The sequence below is a fragment of the Eptatretus burgeri genome, chromosome 9 (assembly GCF_056783735.1).
Source record: "Eptatretus burgeri isolate ZD-2024b chromosome 9, Ebu_testis_v1, whole genome shotgun sequence".
NCBI classification, from domain to species: domain Eukaryota; kingdom Metazoa; phylum Chordata; class Myxini; order Myxiniformes; family Myxinidae; genus Eptatretus; species Eptatretus burgeri.
The window spans coordinates 60,157,757-60,169,959 of NC_140969.1; the positions used below are offsets into that span (position 1 = coordinate 60,157,757).

Consider the following 12,203-nt stretch of genomic DNA (forward strand, 5'->3'; position numbering starts at 1 on the left):
TTTGCCGCTGTCGCTGAGGAGGGAGTGATGGTGTCACAATGTTGATGGCGCTGTCGAGAAGATGGCGGTGTTGTGGAGTTGATGGCATTGTTGAGATGTTGTTGAAAATAAAAGACAGAAAAGAATAACGGCGACCTCAAAGATTCACAGCCCGGCATGCGAACAAGATCCCTTATACATCGATGGGGGAATCTAACCTGAAACACACACTTATCGACATCTCTGGGGAACCTGAATGGTGTTCTGTGAATTTCCACAACCGTAAATATATATATATATATATATATATATATATATATATATATATATATATATATATATATATATATATATATATATATATATATATATATGCAAAAGAAACTTTCCACTTGTTTGAAATGTAATAAAATTGTAACAGTTCAAAATAAAACAAACCAACAATTGCTAATTGAAGCATTGGCATTTTATTGATGACATGTCAAGTTTTTGACCAAGATACACCATCTCATAAGTTTGTTCTGCAGTACAGAACAGCACAGGGTGCAATGTCAGTCCCCTTTCAATAGCCTGTGTGGCCACCATTGTTTTGGATACAGGCAGTGCATTGTCGGCACATACTGCCTACCAGTCTTTGGATGGATTGCTGCTGGATTCTGTCCCACTCAGTCCTCAATGTCTGAAGCCATCTGACTTAGGACCATCTGCCTGTCCTGCCTTGCAGTGGTGACTCTTGGCCTCCCTGATTGAGGTCTGTCATCTGCAGAGTTGTGGAGGGTGTCTCTGTCCACCATGGCCGATATCGTCTGTTGCGAACAGCCAAGGCGACTTGCCACCTCACGGTAGCCCAATCCGCCTTGCAGTATGCCCAAGGCACACTACCATTGGTCCCTTGACAATCGTGGCATGTTGATTGAAATGCCCATTTTGCACTGGCCTTTTTAAAGCCAATATCAAGACATCACGTGCAGCTCATTAAAATCATCCCGTACCCCTTGGCTAATCACTGACAGTCAAAACGGCTGTTCAACAGCTGTGCTATGAAGTGACCATTGAAGGTTCAAGTGACCATCCGTGACCATATTGTCTGACAGTGAGGACACTATTGTCCACAAATAAGGTCACACATTTACTACACGCAGTGTTATTGTTGATATTTGATTCTTTAAAAGGTGGTTTCTTTTACGTTTCAGTATATGTATATATATATATATATATATATATATATATATATATATATATATATATATATATATATATATAGATATATATATATATATATATATATTTATTTACACATAAAACGTGTACACACACACACACACACACACACACACACACACACACACACACACACACACACACACACACACACACACACATATATATATATATATATATATATATATATATATATATATATATTTATTCATTTATTTATATATTTTGTTGCGGTGACGGGTACCGAGACACCAGCTTGTCACTCAGGGGGATTAATCCCCGGTTGTCCTCGATAGAGCCAGGCCTGGTGCCACCACTCACAATTAACGTTGTGGTATGGTGGGTTGTTTTAAAACCACAAACGCCACCCAGTCAACCACGAGTTCCAGTGTCCGCCGTCTAATTATTCCGTTTAACTGGAGGTCATGTGGTTACCTGAGCGGGGAGCGTGCCCTCGGCAAAGCACCAATGTTATCTGATTAGATTTTAATTAGAGCAGCCGAGCATTTTAACCGCTGGTGCGTGCCGACTATTTTTGGTCAAATCTGTGGTAATTACCTCCCAGTCTATCTCGGTTCAGACAATGCTGGACCAATGAAGGAAAGGACAAACAGGTTGGAAATCGACAAATAATTTATTAATAATAAAATAAATAAATAAAAAGAATCGTTTATTTGCTGAGGTAAATAAAGAATGAATTTCAAAGAAAAATCAATCAAAATGCCAGGAAAGAGACAAAGAGCAGAAGCTTAACGGGGGTTGACTTACAGCTAAACAGAGACAAGGGTACCGAACGGATCATTCAGGTGGAGGGGAGGGGAGAAAATCGCCTCACTCACCAGAAAGTCATCCGTGAAGCAAAAACGTTCTGAAATGCGTCCGTGCATGTCACGTTTGTCGCCAGCACCCAGCTTTGTCGTACAACCTCTCGCAGGGCAGCCTTGAACACCAGTCCACACGCTCGCTTGCCGAAGCTGTGAGCAGGACGAACTGTCTCGCTGTTGGCGCTGGCCAGACACCCACACGCGTGCTTCCTTCTTCTCTTTTGTGCTTTACACCCGCTTCTTGCTCGCTTCTCTCTTGTACCTCTTTCGTTCATGCTTTTTTATTATCTCAGAACATATCTTTCTTCTTCAGAATGTATCGCTTTCGCTTTTTCCCCACTCTCAAATCGTATCTCCTCACAGAACGTCTCTCTCGCTTCAGAACGTCCCTCTTTCGCTTTTTCCTCTCCTCACAGAACTCTCTCCTCACAGAACGTCTTTTTATATCTTCGGGGCGTCTCTACGGGATGCCGTCCGTCCCAAGCTCACTCCACTCCACTGGGGCACGGTTACCATGACGACCTGTGCGCTCTCAAAAAAGGCGGGCGTCGGAGCTCGCGAAAGAATGCTGCTGAGGTAAAACGAGGGTGGGCTTCAGAACTCGTGAAAGAAATGTGTGTGAACATGTGTGTCGTAAAGAAAAAAAAAGCTTCCCATAAGAGAGGGGATCTAAACTTTATCCTTCTCAAGGCACCACATTTAAGATCCCATTAGACATGGGGATGGGGCTCATCTGAACATTCATTAAAGGAAATAACTGTCTGAGGACCTGGATGTGTGGATGCATTCATCCGACCGGATTCTAAAATCCATAACGATATATATATATATATATATACATATATATATATATATATATATATATATATATATATATATATATATATATACATATATATATATATATATATATATATATACATATATATATATATATATATATATATATATATATATTTATGTTGTGTTCCAAAAAAATGAAAGTTTGATTTTTGCTACTCCCTGATTTTGCTTTTCTTCCAATACCCCATAATAACTTATAGGTCAAAAATGAACAAAATTCCATGATATTTAGGGGTTCCTCAAGTTGGCACAATGTCCTCTTCATTGTCCATTATGGAGAGGGCATTTTGCACTGCAATGTCAAAAAGCTCATCTGGGTCTCCTTGGAAAAACTCTTCTTTCATCCTATATGACTGCTGTGGTTTTTGACGATTCTTTTTCAGCTCTTGATATAGATGGTAAAGCTTCATCACCCTTTCCTGACATTTGGCCAGTTGCTGGATGGGAATCCGGGCCTTTTCCCAAAATGCCGAAACAGTCTCAATGGTCCGTTTTGCACTTTCCTTAATACTACTTCCATGCTCCGTGTGGTGGTATAAGAAATTGCACAGAACTGCTCCGTTAGTTGGCAAGCCAGCACAGTGAATATATGCTGTAGGTTTGCCACCCAACCATACTGACAAAGAACTCCTTGTGGTGCTTGCAGTTGCCATGACACAATCTGAAAAAGAAAGATATGTAAATTCCAATGAAAGTATCAAACAACCATATTAATTGTGAAGTGTACTGGGCTGTGCACATTCGACGCAAGTTGTCAGTTACAGTTTGGCAAATTTCAACAATATTTTGCCAACTTGAGGAACCCCTAAACATCCTCCAATCTGCTCCATATTTGGTGTGTTTGTTTCTACTGTCAAATGGAACAAAGGCTCACCCAGGGAGCTTGAATATTCATACTTTTATTATTTACCCCCTATTATGAAGCACCCTAATATATATATTTATATATATATATATATATATATATATATATATATATATATATATATATATATATATATATACACACATACACACCCACACACGTGCAAATGTACATACAAAGTACATAAAAATGACAAATACAAAGATTTACCGTTAAATGGGGTTCTTTTAAAGAGGAATTCAAGTGGGAAATTGGTGAAATTCAATTTTAAAAAATACAGTATATGAAGCCACAAACAACACAAAATGTCAGTCAAAGCTTTTCACAACTCGAAACAAATGGCAGAACTCTGAACACGAGGTTGATGGACAATATTTACCTCCACCACTGAAGGTGATGGAGGTTATGTTTTCACCCCTTTCTGTCTGTTTGTCACTTGCAAAATCAGAGATTTTTCAAGGATGTTGGTCAGTCGATTTTGTTATTCTGTCTATCTGTTAGTTATTGTCCGTTTGTTTGTCTGTCAATTGCCGACAGGTCACAATTTAAAACCGATCTTCATGAAACCACCAATTTGTGGAGGTAATCTCAACTGAGAAGCCTTTTGATTTTGAAGTCCAAGGTCAAAGGTCATCTTGAGGTCAAATTTATAAAATCGTCATTTTTCATCCGATTGACTTTAAATTTGAACAAGATTTACATATTGCTTCACTGAATTGGGAAACCAAATATATAGGGCCAAATACGATATGCAACAGGATATTTCAAAAATGTATTGGGCCCAATATGTTCTCATGGATCAGGCATTGCGTAGCAGTGGTACGTGCTCTACCAAGTGCCCTTCTAGTTTTTATATGCATCTCTGTCTAAGTAACGGGTGGATAATAATGAAAGCAGATCACACAAAAATTGTAATAAAGCAATGTCCTGTAAAAAAAAAATTGCACATTTTCAGTGCACCTCCCGAGGCACCACATGGCACCTCGGGGCCAAACTTAAGAGGCATGGGGCCTGAAACGTCTGTCCCACCAATGTGTGCATATTGAAAGTAAGAGTACTTTTGCCATGCATCACCATCTTCTCTATAATATAAAAGTAGCTCAGTCTCAGTGTGCCTGTGTCTGTCCCTCCATCCGTCCGTTCCTGCCTGTGTGTTTCCGGCCGGCAACAATGTACTACAGGGGGTACCATTAATCAACCATAACTCTGATGTAACCACCGACATGTGCTCTGATCACCATATTTTTTTATCAATATGCAAACAGTATGATATAGCTGAGTAAGGGGAGGATAAATGGGCGAGTTTCAATTAACATTAAAACAAAATCTCTTATTCCTTCATCGTCTTCACTTAAAATACGATGAGTCTCATTCAATCCTGTTTCCCATATAGATTAGATTCAGAAAGTGCTGATTATACTCCCTCTTTTATAGCATCACAAAGCAGGTCACTCTACTTGCAACACAGGTGAGAAAAGAATATGAAAAAATGTAGATGATATTTTAGTAATTTATTTGCACGATTTTTAAAGGGTGAAAGTTAATTTTTCTTCTATTATTTTTTAAAGCAATTATGCAAAGATTGGTTTTCCTGTCAGTGAAGCAACGAGTCTTACATTCTTGTAATGTAATTCTAGTAGCTTTGAAATGTTCTAATTATTGTGTTCTAATTCTAGTGGTTCTAATTTCTAATTCTAGTTCCAACTCTTGTGGCTTTGAAATGATCAACCAAGCAGCTTGATGAGCGCTCGTCAAGTGGCTTAAGCCCTCGAAAAAGCACTCCATCCAAACGCTTGATAAGGAACGGCTGGCTGGCTTGGCAAGCAATTCACGATTGCCGATCGGTCATAAAACACCATGCACCCAGAGACGCCCGGAATGTTAAGCAATGTCCGAATTGGACAAATTAACACTTTTGTAGCAGTGAGTACTGCTAATAAGTTCAATTCCGGAGTTTGAAGTTTGAAATTCAACTCAGTTTAAGAGATTCTAGGGTTATGGTATGTTTGGAAATGAAATAAAGGCACGAACACTGGAATCTTTGGACGTTTATAAACATTGCAATGTATCCAGCAATTTGTAGGAATGATGATCAGGCATTTCATGATATGAGTGAGGAAAGTGAAAAACAAAAAAGCATTATTGTTCAGAAACCATTGTGGCCTGTTCCAAGTCGAGACATTGTTGAGCAGGCCAAAAAAAATGGTGAATTAAGACCCCAGCGAGGGAAAATAAGGTGCCCAAGGATGAGCCTTGATAAAGGATAATTAAATAAGGTCGTTAATTATCTTTAAAAGTGGTGTTTAAATTAAGCCAAACACCCAATTTTCACTCCTGCACTACCATGGAGTTCCCTTAGTATGCCTGCAAAGTTTGGGGCCACGAGCTTTCATGGTTTTGAAGTTATGGAGGATATGGACAGATGGACTGACTGACAGACACACACTGACATTTATTAGTGTACTAGCAGGGTATGCTTGCACATCCCCATTGTCTCCAGTCACTCACCTGCATTTATTTTTCAATTTTTTTTTCATTTATTTATATTTTCATTTATGGGTCCTTTCCGACAGTTCTGTAATTTTTTCCCGTGTGTTGGCTTCGATGTCCATCGGCACGCAAAATTTCAGCTTTCTACGTCACATGCAAGGTACCGAACATTAATATCAATCAGTCAGTCAATCAGTGAGTTTATTAGTCACTGAATGGTTAGAATGAGCTTTATATATTAGATAAGATATGTATATATATATATATATATATATATATATATATATATATATATATATATATATATATATATATATATATATATATTTTATATTCACTGGAGACTAGGATTTTCTTGTTGATCCCTAATTCTGTCAAATGAAGGCAGATATTGCTTCCAGATTGAAAAGGAGAGTCATTAAAAGCATGGAGTAAGGTAAAGTAGTACTATAAGATCAGGATGAGCGGTCTTGCACATCATCTGGTATTGGAATAGATATGGTGTGAAGAAGAAGAAGAAGTGGACAGGTCATGAGTTTGTTTCGAAGAGAAAAAGGAGATTAATCATTTTAAAATGTCGTTGAAAAGGTTTTTTTTTTTGAAAGAGCAAATTACTTATTTAAGTAACACAGAAGAAAGGAAGTCTAATTGAGATGCAAATGGATACGGGAAGAACATGGGAAGGAGTTATCAGGAAGGATGATGGACTAAATATGTATTTTTTCATGTAAAACCATTCCCAGTTTGACTATTCCCAATGTACTTACACATATGTTATATTTTCCTGATGTCCATGTAACCTACATTTTCCCTGTAACCTATATTTTCCATATAACCATTCCTTTGGCAACCATTCCCTGTGTGACAACTTAAAGGAAATTGGTGCAAAATAGGAGTACAAACACAGAACTTGAAAGATCCTTTCTTAGTCTAGTACTGTATTGACAAACATTCCAAAATTCACTTCTGAACTTACATTCAAAGAGATTGATTATTCCACATCAAAGCAATGATGTTGGCTCCACTGACCACCCCCCCCCCCCACCATCCTCCTCTGGGTGTGTAAAGCTTAGTAACTTGTGGGACTTTCCTATCCACTGTGTACGATCGAAGCTCATTGAAATTTTGGCAACATGTGAATTTTTTTGTATTTTAATAATTATTTCAGGACTTTCAGTGGGGTTTTAAAAGAAGAGGGCTTGGGTAACCTTATAACTTCAAGATGTTTCAATTATTCTTCATCTGAGATTTGCTCTTGATGTATTTCATGTAAAAGCTGTGGCTATATTAATTCTTATTCTGCCTTCGTCCAAACAGCTTTCCAAGGAACGGGAACGACTCACAGCTATGATGGCTCACCTGCACATGCGCCCAACAGAACCAAAACCTACGCCACAGCCGGTGAATATACTTACATTAAAGTTGTTGCAACCTCCCTGATAACTTCATCTCAAAGATGGTTTGGATTTATCTTATTTTATTTATTACTTACGAAATCTAAAGATTTCTTAAGTATATTGATGACTTCCGCCCTCTGTTTGTTTGTTTGTTACTTGACGAAATCTACGATTTTGTCAAGTATGTTGGTTGGTTCAGTTTGTTTGTTTGTGTGTACGTCTCGCTCTACAGGTTGCATTTCGAGTCGGAATGTCATGGAACTTCACCAATTGACTTATTGGCCACCAGAATAGAACCCTCTAACTTTTGGCATGTCAAGGTCAAAGGTCAAGGTCAGGAAAAATTCCTGAAAATCGCGAAAATCCGTATCTTTTAGCATGGGCCGATTTTAAAAAATTCATGTTTCCGCCAAATCTTAACAGATTCCTTTCAAATTTGAAACACGGACGTAGGAGGGGAGTATCTTTGTCTGGATGAATTTCGTCAAGTCCTGGCCCTATGGGCCATTTTTATTTGTGTGTTTGTGTGTTTGTGTGTGTGTATGTTTGTGTGTTTGTTTGTAGGCAAGATAACTCGAGAACGGAAGAAGCTACCAATGTCAAATTACACCACGTGATTCAGGAGGGTGGTGGCTAGCGCTGATTAGATTTTGGTCAAAATCGGTCAAAGGTCAAGGTCACAGTGAGGTCAAACATTCGATTTTTGATGGTTTGGTACAGAATCATCGTAGAAACTTCTGGTTTGCGTCGCGACCTTCTCTCGAGACAGCTTTTATTAGACAAGGTCAGAGGTCAAGTTGACCATTTCGTAAGTACCAGTCTATGACTGCTTGTTTGTGTGTTTGTGTGTGTGCGTTTGTGTGTTTGTTTGTCGGCACAATAACTCGAGAACAGAAGAAGCTACCAATGTCAAATTAAACCACATGATTCAGGAGGGTGATGGCTAGCGCTGTTTAGATTTTGGTCAAAATTGGTCAAAGGTCAAGGTCACAGTGAGGTTAAACATAATTCCGTAAATTCACGTGGAGAAATGGAGTATTTTTGCTTCGCTCGACGTTACGAGTTCGTTTTAACTTCGATTTTAATTTTGTCTTCGGTTTTTGCGATCGCTTAGGACGCTTAAAACTCGGTTGTCGAAATTCTGGTAAAACTCGGATGTTTTGGAGACGTTTTAAGATTGTATAAAAAATATTTCACTCGCCGCGTCACAGCTCATCACGTGGTGCAGCGCGCTCGAGCAGACGTGGCGTTGATCACGTAAAGGTTTTCCGTGTGCGCGCTGACGGTGTTTTTGATAAAGATGGTGTTTAAAAGTCATTTTTTTATCCCAATAAAGGTTACGTCGCATGCCTGACTCGCTAAGCCGTCGTATTATGTAAAGATTGTTGGTGGATGGCTGAATATTACGGTTTTGTTACTTTGATAAAATAATATTAAATAATTGCGTGGAGAAATGGAGATTTTTGCTTCGGTCAACGTTACGATTTTAGATTGTTTGGTACAGAATGATTGTAGAAACTTCTGGTTTGCGTCACTACCTTCTTTAGAGACAGCTTTTATTAGACAAGGTCAGAGGTCAAGTTGACAATTTCGTAAGTACCAGTCTATGACTGCTTGTTTATTTATTTTTGTGTTGCAAAGTGATGAGATGGGTGTTTTCGTTGGATACCTCAACCAAGTTTGTAAGAATATGGAGGAATAACTTGCTAATTAAATGATAACAAAAATAACAAAAATCATCAAGAGCCAAAGGTTGTGAGATCAGATGAGCACATTCATTTGTTGTCATTTAAGCATATTAATTTTATCATAATTGATGGGAAAAGCCTAATAAAGGCGAGAGTGACAGGATGTGAAGAAACCAAATGGGTAAATAATGAATTTACAGATAAAAATAGGACCGTGCATCCTGAAGCTCATCTGGATCAGGAGCAACAGTCACTCAAACCCTCTTCGACCCCCTTAGACCCTGATTTTTTTTTTAATTCTGTGAACAAACTTTAGTCCATCACAGATGATGAAGGTTGTTGTCAAGTTTCATAAAAAATTTGTGTAGTTTTAGAGAAGAGAGCAAATATCTATTTGGGTTGGTCAAAAAGCCAAATTTTGATGTGGATTTTTATGAGCGCAGATTTTGATGCGGTCAATACACCTTCGTTAGACATCAGGTATGAAGTTTGTGGCCAAGTTTCATTAAAATCATGTGTATGGTTCAAGCGATAATGACTGAAGTGGTTGTGGACTAAATTGACTGACACCTATGGACACTGCTTGATCACATATGCTCACTGGACTAAAGTCCAGGTGAGCTAAGTCCAGGTGAGTTTAGTCCAGGTGAGCTTAAAATGGAACAGGTTTTACTGGAGTTAAAAAAAAGAAGACGTGGATATTGGAGAATTGTAGTGTGTGTGTGTGTGTGTGTGTGTGTGTGTGTGTGTGTGTGTGTGTGTGTGTGTGTGTGTGTGTGTGTGTGTGTGTGTGTGTGTGTGTGTGTGTGTGTGTGTGTGTGTGTGTGTGTGTGTGTGTGTGTGTGTGTGTGTGTGTGTGTGTGTGTGTGTGTGTGTGATCAGACCTGATAGATACTAACCTTGTACTTTGGCTGTAATAATCTTTTGATTTCTCTCTTGATTTCTTGACAGCCCAGTCTCACATCATTGTTAATGTGTTGCATAATGCACATGAGGTATTTGTCAAAGTACCCTTGATGTGATGTGGTGTTACACAGTCTACAATTCAAGCCAAGAGTCATACAATTTAAACTTATTTTGTCTTCCTGATTATACCTAAAAATAGCAACAACAAGCATTTCTTGTACGGCTTTGTGGTTTGGCCCCTGGACCAAGGTACGTGTGTATTCATTTGACAAGTTTCGTTTAACCGTATAATTTATTTCAATTCAGCGAGTATGTTACACTTTACAATTCACATTTATATTTAAACGTTTACCTTGAAGAAGAAACAGAAACATTGATTTACTCTTTCATAAAATGTAAGAATGAAGACTCATGCACCACAATGATGTCTTTTTGAGATGTGCCAGACATTTCAATTCGCAGATATTTGTCTTTTGACATTGATCACAAAATGAAGCTTGTACACGGATCGCGTATCGGCCAAAGATAAGTATTTTTGTGTAAATCGCAAGAACATAAGAAAGCAATGGACAGATATATACATTTGATATATGGGGCTTAAACATGGCTTCCTAACAGCATTGAGCTACGGGTTCAGATGAGAATGTAAAGCAGATTTCATATTTTCTGTAAGATTTGTCTTATTAATTAATTCGTCAAAATTATTATTATCCCCTGCTGACGTCCTGACAATAGCAATCACTGCCTTTTCAGGATAATTTTAAATCATTGTTCAAGTTCAAAGCTTTGTAAAATCCTTTGTTTACAATTTTATTATTTATTTATGTGTTTATTTTTGTTAATTTTTTTTGGCCTGTGCATTTTTTCAGAAATATTTAATTATTTCTTTGCTTTTTCCCCACACTGATACCTCAGTTTTATTTATAACAGGAAAGTTTACAATAGAAATGTTGGGGATGGAAGGACATGGGTTTATGGCAGGATTATTCTTATGAGTTTCATTACAAGGATCTTCAATGCAGGAGGATGCTATTATAGTGGGGCAACTTTGCTAAATATAGCATAACAATTGTGCATTTTGTGAAGAAAGCACCAAATTTGGCACACTAGTAGCCTATCATATAATGAACAGATTTGGATATTGGGCCATCTCAAATTCAGCCGCTGATGGGTGTGGCAGCCATTTTCCACTGTCATCAAAAATTTTGAGATGGCCCAATATCCAAATCTGTTCATAATATGATGGGCTACTAGTGTGCCAAATTTGGTGCTTTCCTCACGAAATGCACAATTGTTATGCTAAGTTTCCCCACTATTAGGCCCATAAAGCTTGTGCAATGGTTGCCAACCAATGTTTTTTTGTCCAAGCTCTATCCTTTTTAAATGCTGAGCCTCAAGCAAAGAAAAAAACATTTTCAAAGACTTTAATATGACTCGGCCAGGGTTCAAACTGCTGACCTCCCAGACTCTAACTGCAATTGCACCTCATCTGGTCGAGGTAATCTGGGTTATAATTTGAGAAGTGTTGGTATCTCTATCACAAGCCATGTCACTTCAGCAAAAGGACTTCTGTGACTCCATGGGACTGACTCAATCGGTGAATTTTCCAACCAGGATTTCTCTCAAGGACAATCCTCTCTTTCTGGACTTGGTGATGACAAACTTTCCCACAAATAGCTCCTGCTCTTCCTCTGCTCAAATTTCTTCATCTGATCATATGCTTGTGAGACAGCAGCTGCCTCAATGCCCACGAGTCTGGCAGTTCACTCAGGCAGATTGGCAGGGACTGCAAGCATCCATCTAGCTTCAGGACAGTCTCCTATGTCTACCACCCCTGATATTATCTCAGCCTGGGACTTCTTCCACAAAAACTTGCTCTCTTTAATGCATGGATTCATCCCATCTCATCTTCTGTTATTCTACCCCCCCACCCCCTTCCCACTCATGGTACTTTGAATCCTGTGGTGAAGCAGTTGCTCTGAAATAACTG

General features: G+C 38.6%; 1 protein-coding gene across 10 annotated transcripts in view; it reads left to right on the plus strand.

Moving 5' to 3' along the window:
* The window catches only part of LOC147020180 (forkhead box protein P1-B-like), a 737,853-nt gene that overhangs the window by 546,163 nt on the left and 179,487 nt on the right, over nucleotides 1-12,203 (plus strand). For all 10 annotated transcript variants that reach the window (XM_085895286.1, XM_085895292.1, XM_085895291.1 and 7 more), the window contains one exon: nucleotides 7,540-7,623. In XM_085895286.1, coding sequence (XP_085751412.1) covers nucleotides 7,540-7,623 — 84 coding nt within the window. The remainder of the gene's footprint in view (nucleotides 1-7,539; nucleotides 7,624-12,203) is intronic.